Genomic DNA, 19,240 nt, shown 5'->3' on the forward strand with positions numbered 1-19,240 from the left:
CCGTGGACTTTTCTTTTATTTTCTTGATAATTACGTTTTCCGGATTTTTTTTCGGCACAGCTGTTTAACGTCACTTTTACCTGACCTGACCGCGGCTAGACACAAATGAATACACTTCATTTAGTTAATTGGCTGAAATCAGCATACCACCAAAACATTGGAAACATGTCCGCGTCTTTGTAACACTGTTTTACTGCGTGTTCAGCATGAAACAATTGTATCTCTAATGAAAAGGCTTGATAGATAGAACAGTTTTTACACTCAACTCTTGACATCAATACGGTTTGTTCGTGCACCTTTTATTTTTAGAGGATTGTCAGCGCCATAGCGTTTGTTTTTAAAGGCTGTTATTCATATTTTGTGTTGGTTTGTATTGTGCTGTATTGTGCTGTTTTGTACTGTTTGGGCAATCGGTCACTTGCCTTAAATAAAGGACCAACTAATTGTTTTTAATGAAAATTCGATACTGCTCCAGCAGCTGGAGTTTCACTTCTTTATATTGATAGATAGAACAGTTTTACACTCATCTCTTGACATCAAAACGGTTTGTTCGTGCACCTTTTATTTTAAGAGGATTGTCAGCGCCATAGCGTTTGTTTTTAAAGGCTGTGTTCTCATATTTAGTTATAACTACCGTATTGCATTCTGTGATCACGTATATTTTAGATTATATAAATATTGTTGTTCCATGTCCTGATATTTGTTTTGACCAAAATATGTTAAATTGTTTTCGAAACAGCGAAAATAATATGTAAAAGTATAAAGCTTTAAACAAACCGTCGTTCCAGCAGTGAAATCGTGACCTCACTTTAACGCATTGCATTCCATCTCGCAAGGTATAAAGTTCAGTTCGCGGTCAGTATTTATATAAACTCTATCGCGTTAACCCGGTGAACATGACCGGAATTATCTTCATTGCAGATATTCGGCGATATAATTATGGTATGTCAATAGAGGATTGTTTTTCAATAATTCCATGATAGGTACATGTACTAGTTTTGATTAATTTTATAAGAATTATTCCACTATAGCAACCAATTTACTAAGCATGAGCGCGATGATTCACGATACTATTAACAATCGAATCAAATAACTATGTCCAAATAACCACTACAACAATGCATGTCTGTTCGAAGAACGCGCGTATTAAAGGGGCCTTTTCACAGATTTTGGCATTTTTTTTAACTTATTCATTAAATGCTTTATATTGATAAATGTAAACATTGGATCGTAAAAGCTCCAGTAAAAAAACAAGAAAAAAAAAGGAAAAGAATATTGCCCGGAGCAGGTTTCGAACCAGTGACCCCTGGAGTCATGCCAGAGTCCTGAAGTAAAAACGCTTTAGCCTACTGAGCTATTCCGCCATGTACACATCCTTGATGTATTTTATACCTTATATAAGCAATCTTCGTAGTTTCACAAAATTTAACGACAAAAACAGAACTCTCCAAATTATTCAATCGTTTCGCGTTGCAACGCTTTATAATTTTTAGCCGGATTTTTTTCGAAAAAATCTCGGCTTATAGATTGATGTTGTCGGGCGGGCGGGCGGGGTGGCGGCGTGCTCGAAAATGTTAAAGTTCTTATTTCATGGTATAACTTTGGTATGCTTGGACCTAGAGTCTTCAAACTTGACATGAAGGTTGGCCAGGATTAACAGATGACCACTGGTCATTTCAAGGTCATTCATTTGAAGGTCAAGGTCACTGTGACCTTCAATATAAAAAATGTTAAAGTTCTTATAACTTTGGTATGCTTGGACCTAGAGTCTTGAAACTTGACATGAAGGTTGGCCATAACTAGTTAGTAACCACTGGTCATTTCAAGGTCATTCATTTGAAGGTCAAGGTCACTGTGACCTTGAATGTAAAAATGTTAAAGTTCTTATTTCATGGTATAACTTTGGTATGCTTGGACCTAGAGTCTTCAAACTTGACATGAAGGTTGGCCAGGATTAACAGATGACCACTGGTCATTTCAAGGTCATTCATTTGAAGGTGAAGGTCACTGTGACCTTCAATATAAAAATGTTAAAGTTGTTATAACTTTGGTATGCTTGGACCTAGAGTCTTGAAACTTGACATGAAGGTTGGCCAGAACTAGTAAGTAACCACTGGACATTTCAAGGTCATTCATTTGAAGGTCAAGGTCACTGTGACCTTGAATGTAAAAATGTTAAAGTTGTTATAACTTTGGTATGCTTGGACCTAGAGTCTTGAAACTTGACATGAAGGTTGGCCAGAACTAGTAAGTAACCACTGGACATTTCAAGGTCATTCATTTGAAGGTCAAGGTCACTGTGACCTTGAATGTAAAAATGTTAAAGTTCTTATTTCATGTTATAACTTTGGTATGCTTGTACCTAGAGTCTTCAAACTTGAAATAAAGATTGGCCAGTACTAGAAGATGACCACTGGTCATTTCAATGTCATTCATTTGAAGGTCAAGGTCACTGTGACCTTAAATGTTAAAATGTTAAAATTGTTATAACTTTGGTATGCTTGGACATAGAGTCTTCAAACTTGACATGAAGGTTTGCAAGCACACTTAGATGACCACTGGTCATTTCAAGGTCATTCATTCTAAGGTCAAGGTCACTGTGACCTTAAATGTTATTGTTGTTCATGTATATGCATGCATTCAAAACATAACACAAGGTTTGCTCATGCCTTGAAAAGTACTTACATTTCATTTTGACCTTTGAACAATATTTCAGTAATTTAAGTATTGCATTGACAAAAACACGAAAGGTACTTTCCTGTCATTTAAATCAAAAATCCGGCTTCAATGCGGTCATCTCCGACCGCGGAACTCTTGTTAGGTTTTAAAATCGTCAAAAGATGCATATAATGGCTATATTAGAGCATGGTTAATGTTCAGTATTACTGTTTCCTCACAAATATCATAACTAAAACGAAAACTTACGAATCTGAAACAACTTTTTTCAATTTTGTCAATTTACCAAAGCGTGAAAAGATCCCTTTAATATTTCAAATATGTACGGTTGATTCGTGTTTGGCTATATACTCGTATATCTTCATTTAATTTCTATTCGTCTTGTATATTTTTGTTCTATATCAATAGATATATGGTCAACAATATCTAATAATGCGAAATAAGCCACGAAATCTGGCGCAAGGTTATTGATTTGCATGTGAAGCTGCTAAGAACTGCGTAGAAAAGGAATTTGCTGTCTCATTGATATAACTCTTTATCTTTCATTAACCACAACCACAATCAACGCCGTATATCTTTTTTAAAAGATATTTCTTGTTTGAAATGCTTTCAGATACTGACCTTATATTTGGTTCGTGAGTCTACCTGCATGACTTACAGATCAAGTTCGAGTTTCGTTCCGGTGAATTGATTTTTGACGAATTTACGGGCATAGGGCTATTATCTCTATAATAGCGGCTATGCGGCTTCAAAGTACAGTATTTGACATTGTTTTTCACAAGAACAAATCGTGTTCATTCTAATTTGACAATACTGTGCTCTTACAGCATTAGAAGTGTGAGAGGCGTGTTAATAAAACCAAAAAAATAAACGTTAACGTTTTTCCATTATAACATATACTATGTATCAGAATACAGGCATTTGAACATAAATGTCTCCGAAGACTGCTCCTCATCTCCTTGACGGAGCACAAGAGCAACGAGTACGTCGGGAACATGACTGCAATACTTGTTCCACAAAAGCCCCTACTGACGACCGTCAACTGGATTGGTTTGGACACGTCACCAGGCACGACTCTCTGTGCAAGACTGTTCTCCAGGGAACGCTAGAAGGTGGTCGACGTCGAGGCCGTCAGAAGAAATACTGGGTAGATAATGCAAAAGAATGGACAACCCTTCCCATGGATGAATTTTTCTCAGCAGCACACAACAGACTTGACTGGAGGAGGCTTTCTGTATCGTCGTCTCTCATTTCTCCCAAACCGGGTAAGGGATTGATGATGATGATGATGATGATGATAATGATGATGATGGTGGTGGTGGTGGTGATGATGATGATGATGATGATGATGATGATGATGATGATAATGACATATACTTTACCAAGATAAATCTACTAAACATGAACACAGTTAAAGGGACTTGTCAACATGAGAATATACAAAACTGTTTAGATTAAAAAAATATGAATTATATATTCAAACAAGCAATGTAACACTCTGATAAGAGGTTGGATGGGGATGCCATGCCAGAAGAGGAATCATTGGGATCACTGTTAAGAGGAATCTGAAAGCTGATAAAAGTGCGAGATTTGAAGCTGTTGCAGCAATCTTTTAGGGATATTGGATCTGATAGAAGATATTAATAAGTCAAATAATTAAAGAATTGATGCTGAAGATTGCTTGCGAATGCAATGGAATTCAATTTTGCTAATGTAACTCTATTTCTGGAATGACACTTTAGGACGAATAGATCGGGTTCAAAAACGTTTTTGATGTTACCATAACTTTCATGGACAGGACAACTAGGCGATATAGTCTGAAACGTGTAAAACCTACAGCAAAGAAAAGTATTCGTTTGCACTCGCTAAGTCATAGAACCTCTTCTAGCTGGAATAGTGGCATAGTTCCTTCGTTATTTCCATCAAAGGCTCGAGCATATAGTAGTATCTAACATAATGAAACACCTAGACTCGCAGAACATTTTACACGAGAATCAACACGGCTTCCGACAGAAACGGTCATGTGAGTCCCAGTTGTTGTTAACTACAGACAACCTTTCGAAACACCTAAATTCAGGCAAACAAGTTGACATGGCCATTTTAGACTTTTCTAAAGCCATCGATAAGGTTCCACACAAACGTCTATCTTCAAAACTTCAATTCTATGGCATCTCTAATAACACACGCTGATGGATTGACTGCTTCCTATTTGGACGGAGCCAGAAGGTTGTAGTCCAGGAACCTTCATCTGAATCTTCACCAGTCACCTCAGGCGTACCACAAGGAACTGTCCTCGGGCCTTGCCTATTTCTTCTGTACATCAATAACATCTCTGACAACATCTCTTCAACCATACGTCTCTTCGCGGATGATTGCGTTCTTTATCGCCCGATAAACTCTAACTCTGATCAGCAACATCTTCAACAGGACCTCGACACTCTCATACATTGGAGCAAATCTTGGCAGATGGAGTTTAATGTTAAACAATGCACCATAATGAATATCTCCAACTCCACTAAGAAAAGACTTTATAACTATACTATGAATGACGAAACCCTCGAAACTTAAACATCACCCTTACTTAGGAGTCGAACTTTGTGATAATCTGAAATTCAACATTCATATCGATAACATGACCAAGAAAGCTTCACAAACTCTGGCATTCATCAAACGAAACTTGAATAAATGTCCACAACCAGTAAAAGAAAGGGCATATGTGACTCTTGTTCGACCTAAATTAGAATGCTCGGCACCAATATGGAATCCACAACAACAAACACAGATTAAACAGATTGAACAAATACAACGCAACGCTGCAAGATTTGTCGCCAATAAACCGTTTAATCCACACCAGCCAGACAGTGTCACATCCATTCTTTCAACTCTCCAGTGGCCGTCTCTCCAACAACGCCGGCAGTACTTTGATTTAGTCCTCCTCTTCAGAGTCATTAATGGTTTATCGCAGTTCCTGTCACATACATCCCAATGGTCTTATCGCAGTTCCTGTCACATACATCCAAACCCCAGCATTTATTAGACCTACCAGACAAAGCAACAGCCTGAAGCTTCTACAACCACATTGCAGAGTGAACGTCTACCAGCATTCCTTTTTCCCAAGAACAATACAATCCTGGAACCTTCTACCTACCTCAGTCGTTACAGCCCCTAGCCTGGACGCGTTCAGTCCAGTCTATCCAACATAGCGCCTAGAACATGAGGCATCTTTTTGTACAGTGTATTATACAAGTTGGCTTTATAGCCATTTTATCCGTGCTTGATGCATTCACGCATTCTGCCATGTACAGATTTTAACCCTCTTCAGTAGATGTTCACCGTGGCGTTGAAGAGTATTCCATTGAAGTTGAAAGGTGTGCAATAGTTAAAACTTAACTATAAAACTTAAAGGCTACAAAGATATACGGTTTCCAGATGATTAATATTCATTAGAGTGCTACTGTATATGATCTACCAGTAAAACAAATGAAATTGGTTCGTAAATTATGTTTCCGTTGGCTGAATCAAAGATCTGTGTATTTTTAGATCTCTGACTGAATACATGTAATATTTATAGAATATAGAAATAAGCATCTTGATTGCGAACGCCAGATGTGGCGTTTCGAACCTTCATATATTTTATGTTGTTAATCAATCACAATTCCTTAGACGGACGCAGGATTGAACAACTTTCATGAGAGTAAAGTGTAACGCAACCATAACATTATGGCTAGGTTTTTTCTTATAGCTCACGCTTTTGATGACGTATTTCACACGGGAAGTGAAATTTTCGAGAGAAAAACAATAACACGCACATTCCGTATAATTTGTTTTAATAAATAACACCGTTTACTTACAAAGATGGCAGATGACGACAATGATATGGATAAGTAAGCTTGTTATAAAAAATAATAGGCTATTATTTTGACTTAAAAAGAAACTGTTGTACATGTTTTGGATTCCAATGTATACGATATTCGGATAGTTTTTTTCGGATGTGGCAAAATACAATAATGGGCAGTGCCCCAGATAATTATTTGGGAAATAGGGTTTTCACCCATTGATTTTAAAAAAATAGGGTGATTTCAGTCTTGAAATAGGGTGAAATGAATTATAAAAATTCATACCTTAAAATCTTTGCTGCTTTCCCCGTTGAATAAAAGCCAATCTTCCAGGTCACTTCAACGTATCCATTCAGATTCAGATTACTTCTGTTGAAGCTGCACACTTTTATTGATTCAATAAAACTTTGAACTGTTATAATTTACTGTCATAAACTGATGTTTCATAACATCTTTAGTTCTTGAACCTGTGCATAATATATACATCAAACTTAAAAAATCGATAACACAAATGATTTGTCACTTAATGGCCCTTGCTTTCTTGGTTTAAAAAGTTTGCGTTTGATTGATATTTTGGCACAACAATCGCGGACATCTTTCGATCTCTCTCTTAGACATTTTTATTTTGCATCGTTGTAGAAACTGAAAGTACAGACGCTTTACAAATACATGCACAAAGAGCAACAGATTAAATCAGATTGAAAACGCGTCTTTGTCGTAAATAATTTGGTCAGATGCTGTAATTAACTATGAAATCTAGTCCGCAGAGCGTTTGAATAACTTTGACTGTTTTCCTGCTCCTTCATTCAGACGCTTGCTGAATAAAAGCGACGTTGCATTACGATAATAATAAGAGGATATACTGAAAATGAGCAAATGATTTTCGATCGAAGCTATTGTATCGTATGCATTGAATTTTAGGAATGTGTGTAAAAGTCAAATTGGTTGCGTTTTCAATACGCATGATATTGTATTTCTTTGTGTTTTTAAACATTTCAATAGGGTGAAAGACGCATATACGCAGCTTATCTGGGGCACTGAATGGGTACAGTTTGTCAACCAGTTCCGGATAATCAGCAGTTCCGATTAATTTGTATTTAATTTTCCATAATGCACCAATAAACGCAAAATGATAAGTGTCTACGGTGTAATTTAGGTTAAGGAATAAATGAACAAAGTTTTAGAAAGAAAGCTTTTGTATTATGCTTACAGGGAGGATAAATGCTGCAAAAGTTAACCGGAACTGATTGAATGAGTTGTGTTTTGAAATTTGCATATGGATATAGAAGGCTTTATTATATTTTGTTGATTGAAAACAAATGCCATGACAATGTTTTGAAATACTAATTCTGTAAGTTGTAATAATTTTCCAAAGGGTGAACTTTAATTGGCTATTTTTGACAAAAACTGCACCGTGTTTTTTTTCACCTATAGGGAAAAACGCGTCGTTTTTTAAGAAAGGGGGAAAATAAAAAATTCACTCTTTTATAATGTAATGATATTCATTATATGAATGCACATGTATGTATGATTGTAATATTCACAGCTGAATGCAGGGCTCGCGCTGTCGTTCGCCACTTGAGCCATTTGCGAAAATATTGAGAATTTGGCTCAAGAAAAATCCGATTTGCGAAAATGCCAAAATCTCGTAAATTTTCATTGAAAACAGCCGCCATTTTAACCCGAAACTGGTTTTCTATATTTTTCTCTTTGTTTCAATGAAAGTATTCGCAATTTAAACAATGAACGAAAACCGGTCTGCACCTGTATCGAGACATCGCTTGACCTTATTGTTATTGAAGTGCACATGGTAGCTGGCCAAACAAAACTGTGCTCGCTTACACATGAAATGACGCAACCTCCGCGCAGTGATTTGACGGGAACCAGCATACAATCAAAATTGTATGTGAGAGCAAGGAACGACAACTCTGCATGGAGATTGGAAATGACGTTGTTGAATGAAACGTAAAAATGGGTGGAGCTTTGAATACACAGTTAATATTGTCGTCTGCAAACAAAATAGCGGCCGGTCGCAAATGTCGTATTATAAGATTAAAAATGAAAATAAGCGTGACAATAAATTAATTATTTTCAAGCTGACAATCGATCTAAATTAAAGAGTGATTATTAAATAATTAGTTCTATTTCGTTGATGTTACAACTTTCTGCCGATTTTCGATTGAAATGAAAAGGTGATAATTAATTAATTTGATCGTTTTACTCACACACTATGCTTACTAACAGCGGCGTATTTTAATCAAAGGAAAACTTGAAAAACACGCGCGGTTTAATTGCAATTAGTTTAAATAAAGTTACGAATTTGTAACGCATAGGAAGAGTAATTCATGTTGTCTACTATATAAATGGAAGTAACCACTTTGTCCGTACAGTGTCAAACAAAGAACTGAAGCTGAGTCTGTATGCCAAAAGTTCATGAACATTATGGTCACAAGTCTTAATAGCAGGTTTTCAGACAACAGTGATGGGTCTGTCCTTACAGCCATGAGCAATCTATTTGACCCCAGTATCCCAGTCCCACAAATACACTCAGACATTGACACTGTCTCTGACTACTTAGGTACTGTATTAAAAATGTCCATTCCTATCCAGCATCAGCAGAAGCTGCCAAAAGGTTGTTAGTATCCCCAGTGTCTACAGTTGATTGTGAACAAGGGTTCAGTAGGCAGAATGTAATCAAAATGATTTAAGAAATTGTTTGACTGTAAAAAATTTGGAACATCTCATGAAAATCTCAGTTGAAGGAAAAGACTGCAAAGATATTGACTTTAAAGTGATCTACAAACTGTGGGCTGGTAAAAAACAGCGCAGAATAATAATAAAATAATAATGATACATGTCATGACTTTGTTCTCTGTATATAGCAGGATTTGTTTGCGATGTATTTTGTGAATGAAATGTATGCTTGTATTTTACATGCCATTCATCTTGTTAAAAATGTGCTGTATGAAAATATCTCTATTACTATGAAAATTGTGATGTGATGCATATTATGATGTGACATGGGCTTGTTGTCATTTAAAGAAATATGAAAAATCTATAGTATATATTGTTATTTGAAACAAACGAAAACTGGTTGGCAATAGGCCCAAAACGCACCACAGACAATCTAGGATCCAAAAAAATTCGGGGGGGGGGGGGGGGGGGCATGCCCCCGGACTCCCCTAGATCTGGGTGGCTCAAACATTTTTTGGGCCAGCGCTAGCCCTGTGAATGTCGCTGTCCTTTTTCTTAAATATATATCAATACATAAGTTTCAGACATTGCAGCCGTCATGCACAGTCTCAGTTTTGCAAGCAAATTTGAGTCTTATTGGGATTTTTGTATTCGATAAAATGGCAAATTTGAGCATTTTTTATCAATAAAAAGGACCAAATTGGAATGATTTTATCAACAAATATTGACACAATATAGATACATCAGGCCTTTTTCTGACCATTTTGGGAAAAATGCAATTCATGTGAAAAGTCCACTGATTTGGGAAAAACTTATTTGATATAACTCTTTATAACAATAAAAAGTCTTATTAATTATTTTTTTTTTTTTAATAAATTTGAAAAATATTTATCAGTTGTTTCTAAAAAAAAGAATATTTTTTTAGGGGAATGGGGCCGCATATTCGGCCCCAAAATTGCCATAAGAAAACACTGCTGCATATGCCGTCTGGCCAACCTGTTATCATACAAAATAAATTTTACCCTTTATTTTTACATCTTCTTACATTGACACTAAATCCTGAAAGAAATTATTGTGGTCAAAAGAATTAACGTTTTTTGCTGGGTGATTCTAAACTAGTTGACTGTATACACTTTATAATTGCAGTGGTACTAATGTAAGTTATTGTTTTAGTTTTGATGATGATGTGGATGATGGAGACATTGATGAAACACTTGATGAGCACATCAACACTCAAGATGTAAGTTATTCTATGAAGAGGTTGTTTTAAAGTTTATAAATTGTAGTTTTTACTTGTACTGTAGAATGTACATGTAAGGTATTTAAATTAAATATTTAGATTTTTGACTTCCATATAAAAATCACAGACACTCACTTAGTTCTGTTATCAAAGCCCTCCTCCAGGTGATTACCCAATATTGAAAAATGGGTACTAATTCATTTCAAAGATGGCTTCATTATTAGGCTAAAAAAAATGTTTGTTTCAGGTTACCCGACCGACCGTGTCAGTTTACCCCCGACTGCAATTTAAAAAAAAAATCGCGTTTTACACTATTCGGCTGCGATTTAGATCGCAAATGTATTTATTAAAATAATGACATTCAAATCAATGTATTACCGGTAATTATGGACCAAATAGGCAGAGTTGCATTTACACATGTTAATCCCTTTTGTCAAAACACTGCAAACAACAGTCTACACAATAGGTCAGTAGATGTGCTATCCGTGTTTTAATAATCACGCCCAACACTTAATCCAGTTCCGTCCAGAAGTTCTCTTGAATCAGTTATTCAGTATACAGAGTACAATTACTGTTTCAATAAATACTCAACTAAAAGACAGTAACAATAAAGATAGGGCATGTTTGATTTGAAATTAATTTAGAGGAAATATCAAATTTTTCGCAATATAGTTGTGTTAAAAAATACCAAAGAAACTTTTAACCGAAATCAACAGAATTCAATGTTCTTTGGCTACAAAGTTTGTATAAAAAATCAATACACATGCTTTCCATGCAACAGCATATACCTTGACCTTGTACATTGTTGCATAATTTTCGCGCTCTTTTGTCTAGAAATATACATGATGACTATATTGGAAGCATTTGTAAACGTGTTAGCATTAAAAAAATCAGAAGTGTGTTTCAGATTACAAATTATTATTCTCATTTTAGATTTTAACGGAACATTTAGTCTTGTGTTATATTTCTTATGAATTAAATATTGATTTTTGTAAATGCTTTACGTGTTGAACAAAAATGTTTTGATAATATTATGCATTAAAGCACAATTTCCACAAGGATAACACCCGTTGGCTATCATCAGTCTCTTACGTAACTTGCCATGGTTTTATTGCGGAGAAGTACACTGTTAATGCCGTACATGTAGGTAAAACAAAGCTATCAAACTGCAATAAACCCCTGAAATGATCAATTGATAGTGACATGGGGTTATTGAGGCATATCTGATTCACACAGTTGCCATCAGTAAATATCAGATCCTACAGTAAAAAATAATTAAAAATTTCCCGACCTACCGACCCTCATTTTTTTAGGCCTTAGTAGAATGTCAAATATAGATCATGAAAATCAGTTTTGACTAATGCTTTATTATGCCCCCTTCGAAGAAGAGGGGGTATATTGCTTTGCTCATGTCGGTCTGTTGGTCGGTCTGTCGGTCCGTCCACCAGGTGTTTGTCAGACGATAACTCAAGAACGCTTGGGCCTAGGATCATGAAACTTCATAGGTAGATTGATCATGACTCGCAGATGACCCCTATTGATTTTGAGGTCAAAGGTCAAGGTCACGGTGACCCGAAATAGTAAAATGGTTTCCGGATGATAACTCAAGATTGCTTAGGCCTAGGATCATGAAACTTGATAGGTAGATTGATCAAGACTCGCAGATGACCCCTATTGATTTTCAGGTCACTAGGTCAAAGGTCAAGGTCACAGTGACCCGAAATAGTAAAATGGTTTCCGGATGATAACTCAAGAACGCTCAGGCCTAGGATCATGAAACTTGATAGGTAGATTGATCAGGACTCGCAGATGACCCCTATTGATTTTGAGGTCACTTGGTCAAAGGTCAAGGTCACAGTGACCCGAAATAGTTAAATGGTTTCCGGATGATAACTCAAGAACGCTTAGGCCTAGGATCATGAAACTTGATAGGTAGATTGATCATGACTCGCAGATGACCCCTATTGATTTTCAGGTCACTAGGTCAAAGGTCAAGGTCACGATGACCCGAAATAGTAAAATGGTTTCCGGATGATAACTGAAGAACGCTTATTCCTAGGATCATGAAACTTGATAGGTAGAATGATCATGACTCGCAGATGACCCCTATTGATTTTCAGGTCACTAGGTCAAAAGTCAAGGTCACGGTGACCCGAAATAGTAAAATGGTGTCCGGATGATAACTCAAGAATGCTTATGGCTAGGATCATGAAACTTCATAGGTACATTGATCATGACAGGCAGATGACCCCTATTGATTTTCAGGTCACTAGGTCAAAGGTCCAGGTCACAGTGACAAAAAACATATTCACACAATGGCTCTCACTACAACGGAGAGCCCATATGGGGGGCATGCATGTTTTACAAACAGCCCTTGTTTTATTTTGTGTTGTAGATTTAGTAGGTCATTGAGCTGACAATTATTTTCTTTTTACATTTACTAGTACCTATTTAAGCTGGAACATGACATAAAATTTAGATTGCAGGTTCAAATGCTTACTTAAAATATTAATGAAGTGTCTTAATTGTGAAAGTGTTTACTTCTCTGTGTCACCGTGCTGCAGGATGAGGGGCAGATGGAAATCATGTCTGCGGATGCTGCTCAGCCTACTGCTCCAGCAAAGCGTATCACCACCCCCTACATGACCAAGTATGAAAGGGCGAGAGTACTTGGAACCAGAGCGTTGCAGATTGCGTAAGATGTTTCTTTTCAGTCGGTTTTTAGTCACATTCCCAATCTTAAGAAGTATACATTTTCCCCAAATTTCCCAATTGAAGGTTTCCAAAAAAATAATTCAACATTAAGTTCAACACCTTAATTAGCTCTATGAGATGCACCTGAGTAAATATATTATTGAAAACACATTTATTTGCTATTTTATAGTAAATGTTAAAAAAGAACAACACCATTTCACAATTATAGAAAAAACTTTTTTTCCCAATTCAAAATGCCCTGGCCTAATTAAAAAAATGTTGAAAAGAAACCCTGCGATTTATGCATACGTAGGTTTGACCAAGCATAAAAAGGTCAGAGTATGTCGCACTTGAACTTTTCAAATTGTGTAAGATTGTTAAGTTCACATATTTTCTTCATTTTTTTGTATAATATGTTACAATGGCGAAGTTCAAAAGGGCCAGAGTAAATTGCATTTTTGTGCTTTTTCATGTTAGTCTATGTGTATGGTATTGTACCTACATATCAAACTGACCTTCATTATTAAACAGATCATCTGCAGACTTTCTTCCTTTGTTAGGAACATTAATTTCCTTGTCTGACCTTTCAAATTTGAGAATTGAACAATTCAATTTATAAATTTAAGTATGGTCTTATGTTTCTGAACGTTTTCTAATATCTTACATTCTTACATCTAAAAAAAGCTTTGAATTGAAAAAAAATACCTATTAAAGCATAAACACACATTATTTTGTATGATGGCTGATGAATTTGTGATTTCTGTCTTTCTTTTTTTGTCATTTATTTTGTTTAAAGTAATGCTTTCTGTTAGGAATCCGTGAACTTAAGTTTAATTTATTAATGGTTACAGAGTACTAGGTATTGTAAGTGCATTCATACTTTGCAGGATGTGTGCACCAGTGATGGTTGAACTAGAAGGAGAGACAGACCCTTTGAGAATTGCCATGAAAGAACTCAAGTAAGTAACGTTTTAGCACTGTTTTAATTAATATTATTTTATGCGCCCACAGAGTTGGAAGCATAAAGCATTGCACTCTTATAAAGCTTGTTTTGGACTCCTCATTACTAGTTGGATGGATTGCACTCAAATTTTACAGTATAATGCCTTTTCCCACTCAGAAGCAAAGTGAAAATGTCTATTTGCAAACAGCATAAGACCAGAACAGCCTGTGAGTAACTTGCAGTCTGTTCAGGTTTTATGCTGTTTGCTGCTCATCAGTATCTAAGGGTTGGAAATGAAGTCTTTAAACTTGAATCAAGTAAGAAAGGTCTTTCATTAATTTTAACTTTCTGAGGGACAACAAATGCGTCAAAATACGTATCTAAGTGGTAAAGGGTTAATACCTGGATGGCTGGTTAAAAAGAATTGTTGGCTGCCTCAAGTTTTGTCAGAATTATTACCCTTGGTCTTTTTTCCAGTACAAAATATATAGTCCCCCGACTTTTGAACCCCTCCTTAACTACTTGGTACTGGTACATTCTGCAAATACTTTCTCACTTGAATGACCTTAATATGTAGATGATAATAAATAGAGAGGAATTATTGCTGCAGCAAGTTTTGGCTGAATGAAAGCTCTCTGTACATTCTCTCACTATGGAATATAGAATTTAGGCTGCAACAATATTTGGCAGAATAATGTCCCTTTGTCTATTTTTCCAATATGAAATATATAGTTAAACAAATATGTGTTTTCAACTGGATCTAAATAAAACTTTGACAGTTGAATGACCTTCAATGTGAAAATGAATACATAGAAAGGAATTGTTACTGCAATGAATTTGGCAGAATTGTGTTGTGTCTTCTTTATACGCCCGTTTTTTCAAAATGGGACGTATTATAGTTTCACCTTTTGAAGGTGGGCGGAGTCCACAGCAATGTCCACTCTCTAATTCAGATAGTTTTCATCCGATCTTCACCAAACTTGGTCAGGAGTTGTATCTAGACAATATCTAGTACAAGTTCGAATATGGGTCATGCCTGGTCTAAAACTAGTTCACGGGGTCACTTAGTGCATTTCAAGGATTTAGCATAGTGTCCGCTCTCTAATTTAAGTAGTTTTCATCTGATCTTCACCAAACTTGGTTAGAAGTTGTATGAAGACAATATCTAGGTCAAGTTCTAATATGGGTCATGCCGGGTCAAAAACTAGGCCACTGGGTCACTTAGTGCATTTCAAGGATTTAGCATGGTGTCTGCTAATTGAAGTAGTTTTCATCCGATCTTCAACAACTTTGGTCAGAAGTTGTGTCTAAATAATATTTAGGTCAAGTTCAAATATGGGTCATGCCGGGTAAAAAACCAGGTCACGAGGTAACTTAGTGCATTTCAAGCATTTAGCATGGTGTCCGCTCTCTAATTGAAGTAGTTTTCATCCGATCTTCATCTTTGGTCAGAAGTTGTGTCAAGATGATATGTAGGTCAAGTTCAAATATGGGTCATGGTAAAGTTATCAAGTTGTCCAAAACCTTCAAATGGGCGTATCTTGTGACAGTTTGGCACTCTTGTTTCACTATAGAATGTATATTACCAACATTTAGTTTCTTAACTCCTCTTAATTATTGAGTTAATCTTGCTAAAACTTTCAGACTTGCACAGTTAAATTGCCTTCATGTGTGTATGATTGTAAAGAAAGGAATTTTGACTGTGACAAGTTTGGGCTGCATTATGGCCTTTTGTCTTTTTGTCAAATGTAGAATAAATAGGTGATTTGGCTGTGTTCAACCATTTGCTGTGGGGCATAAATTTCTGTGACTTATATATTGATAAACAAAAACAAATATTAGTCTTACTCTATATCAAATGTTTGGCCTTTCAGAATGTCAATAGACTAACTTACAAAGCTCTATTTGGTGGGACTTAAGATTTTAAGGGATAAAGATAAAGACAGCAGGAGGGAAAAAGGATCTGTTTACCATCAATTGTTGGCCTGTATGACTGTGATTGTTTCTGAAGTGGTTATGGCTTAAAATGGCCCACCCCTGCCTAGGTACATGAAAACCCTTTTAACTGAAGGCTTTACGTTGAAGTGTTTATTTTGCTTATAAGCTTTTTAAATCAGGTAATATGCTACACCTTAAAGGGCATGTGTTCATGCTTACCGGTAAATAGAGATTTGACATCCAGCTGTGAGTGGCTGACATAAAGAGAATTAATTGCGTTCAGCTGCTTAATCAATTCCTTTTCTTTTTAAACTTTAGAATTCTTTTTAACATTAGAAACAATTGATTTCTATTATACATTTTACTGTTGCTTCTGAATTAACACTTTTAACTACCGGTATGTTCATTAAATTGATTGATTGAATGCGTGTTCTATCAGAATAACTGTTTTCAATGACCTTGCAGGGCCAGAAAAATCCCTATCATCATAAGACGTTACCTGCCTGATGGCAGTTTTGAGGACTGGGGAATCGAGGAGCTCATTATTGCTGAGTCATGATGGAGATACATGTACATTGAACTCTTAATTTGTGTTTTTATCAAATGGACAGTGTAAAGCTCAGCAATTACTGTAAAATCCAGTTTCACAGTGATTATTATTGCATTACAAAGTTGTGTAGTCCAGCAGAAAGATTGTTCAATTGTTTGTCTGTTTTTATACCCCCACAAATGAAGTTTAGGGGGGTATATAGGAGTGAACTTGTCTGTCGGTCCGTATTAAGTGTCCGCTCTCTAATTCAAGTAGTTTTTATCCAATCTTCACCAAACTTGGTCAGAAGTTGTATCTACATGATGTCTAGGCCAAGTTCGAACATGGGCCTTGCCGGGTCAAAAACTTGGTCACAGGGTCAATGAGTGCGTTTTAAACATTCAGCATGTTGTCCGCTCTCTAATTCACGTAGTTTTCATCCGATCTTCACCAAACTTACTCAGAAGTTGTTTCTAGATGATCTTAAGGCCAAGTTCAAACATGGGCCTTGCCGGGTCTAAAACTAGGTCACGGGGTCACTTAGTGCGTTTTTTAATATTCAGCATGGTGTCCTCTCTCTTATTCAAGTAGTTTTCATCCGATGTTCACCAAACTTGGTCAGAAGTTTTATCAAGTAGTTTAAATCAGATCTTCACCACACATGGTCAGAAGTTGTAACTAGATGATGTGTAGGTCAAGTTCGAATATGGGCCATGCCTGGTCAAAAACTAGGTCATGTGGTCACTTAGTGTGTTTTAAACCTCACCATGTTGTCCGCTCTCTAATTCAAGTAGTTTTTATCCAATCTTCACCAAAATTGGTCTGTTGTATCTTGATAATGTCTAGGGCAAGTTTGAATATGGGTCATGCCGGGTCTTAAACAAGGTCACTGGGTCACTTAGTGCGTTTTAAACATCACAATGTTTTCCGCTCTCTAATTCAAGTAGCTTTCATCCAATCTTCACCAAACTTGGTCAGAAGTTGTATCTAGATGATGTCTAGGTCAAGTTTAAATATGGGTCATGCGGGGTCAAAAACTAGGTTACGGGGTATCTTAGTGCGTTTTAAACCTCACCATGTTGTCCGTTTACTAATTCAAGTAGTTTTCATCCAATCCTCACCAAACATGGTCACAAGTTTTATCTAAATGATCTCAAGGACAAGTTTGAACATGGGCCATTCCGGGCCTAAAACTTGGTCACGGGGTCACTTAGTGCGTTTTTTAACATTCAGCATGGTGTCCGCTCTCTAATTCAAGTAATTTACATCGGATCTTCACCAAACTTGGTCAGAAGTTTTATGGAGATGATCTTAAGGCCAAGTTAGAACATGGGCCTTTCTGGGTAAAAAACTAGGTCAATGGGTTACTTAGTGCGTTTTAAAAATTGAGCATGGTGTCCGCTGTTTTTTGTGAAGACGACATGCAAAATATTATGTGTCAATGCAGCATGTGGGGGTATACGTCATGTCTGTGACAAAGCTCTAGTTAATATTGCAAAGTTCATGAAAATGTGTCTAGAAAGTTTGCACTCAATTGTTAAGCAATGTTTTATCATTTGAGTTTGGTTTTGATAGCAGATATTTCTGACATCTGACATTATCAGCTTTGTGTTACAATACTGTTGATACTATAAATACACTGTAATGTGAGATCCTAGTATGTTTTCACTGTTGTTTACAAGAATATTTCTATTCATAATGTTGACATGTCAGTAATAAGAATTTCATGAAACATAATAGAATAGCAAGGGTCAGAGTGTTGTTGATTCAGACATATATGTAATTTCATGTTGGGAAGTTGTGTAAAAAATGTGTCGAAGACAAAACATGTGACTTTTGATTTTCAATTCTAATAAATAAACATAAAATGAACAAAACATAATTTTTGATTTATTTCAAAGGTTTGCTAGTATTCAAAAAACAGGGTGACAATATCATAACTTTGTTTGAGCTCTCTATATTAAAGTGGTACCCTATATTCACCAAACTGCACGAACATTTTGTGGACATGTCATCATGTCTTAAAATGAACAAAAATCGCTGAAACAATTTTAATTATGGACCTTGAGTTATCCAAAATGTGTGTTAATAACTCTGCATCAAATATGGCAGGGTATATGTATATTAGTTTTCCCATGTTGTGTAAAAAACTAATCGAACAGCTTTTAGCTGTACACATTACAACAGTTTTTATCTGATGTTGACATATTAATTAAAATGTTTCTAGGAATAATATATCATCCAACTTCAAAAATCAACTACTACAAATTATAAACCTGCAAAAATATGGCTATTGATTAATCTAATATTAGACTTTTATCTGCTTGCACAGACTTTGTTTGACATATGTTCACCTTCACTAATCCTGTTTATCTAAAGTGTTATTTCAATCTAGAGGGAAAAGTAATCGTTTCAACAAACTCAGCCTTTTATCACGGGCAACACCGATTTTTGAGATGCATTAACCCTTTCCCACTCAGAAGCAAATTGAAAATGGCTACCAGTATGTGCAAACAGCATAAAACCAGAACAGCCTGCAACTAACTTGCACTCTGTTTAGGTTTTATGTTGTTTGCTGTTCATCAGTATCTAAGGGTTGGAAAAAAGTATTTAAAACTTGAATCTAGTAAGAAAGGCCTTAAATTACATTTTTGTTAGCTCTACTATTATATATGAAATATATATAGTGG

At 36.0% G+C, this 19,240-nt stretch overlaps 1 protein-coding gene across 1 annotated transcript; it reads left to right on the top strand.

Moving 5' to 3' along the window:
* Window positions 1–6,403: 6,403 nt before the first annotated feature.
* On the top strand, window positions 6,404–18,376 carry LOC127849594 (DNA-directed RNA polymerases I, II, and III subunit RPABC2-like). Its single transcript, XM_052382317.1, has 5 exons — window positions 6,404–6,560; window positions 10,380–10,446; window positions 13,011–13,141; window positions 14,028–14,099; window positions 16,487–18,376. Exons 1-5 carry the CDS (start codon window positions 6,532–6,534, stop codon window positions 16,578–16,580), a joined length of 393 nt encoding a protein of 130 aa, XP_052238277.1. The 5' UTR covers window positions 6,404–6,531; the 3' UTR covers window positions 16,581–18,376.
* Window positions 18,377–19,240: the final 864 nt, after the last annotated feature.

The sequence above is a fragment of the Dreissena polymorpha genome, chromosome 11, assembly GCF_020536995.1.
Source record: "Dreissena polymorpha isolate Duluth1 chromosome 11, UMN_Dpol_1.0, whole genome shotgun sequence".
Lineage (NCBI taxonomy): Eukaryota > Metazoa > Mollusca > Bivalvia > Myida > Dreissenidae > Dreissena > Dreissena polymorpha.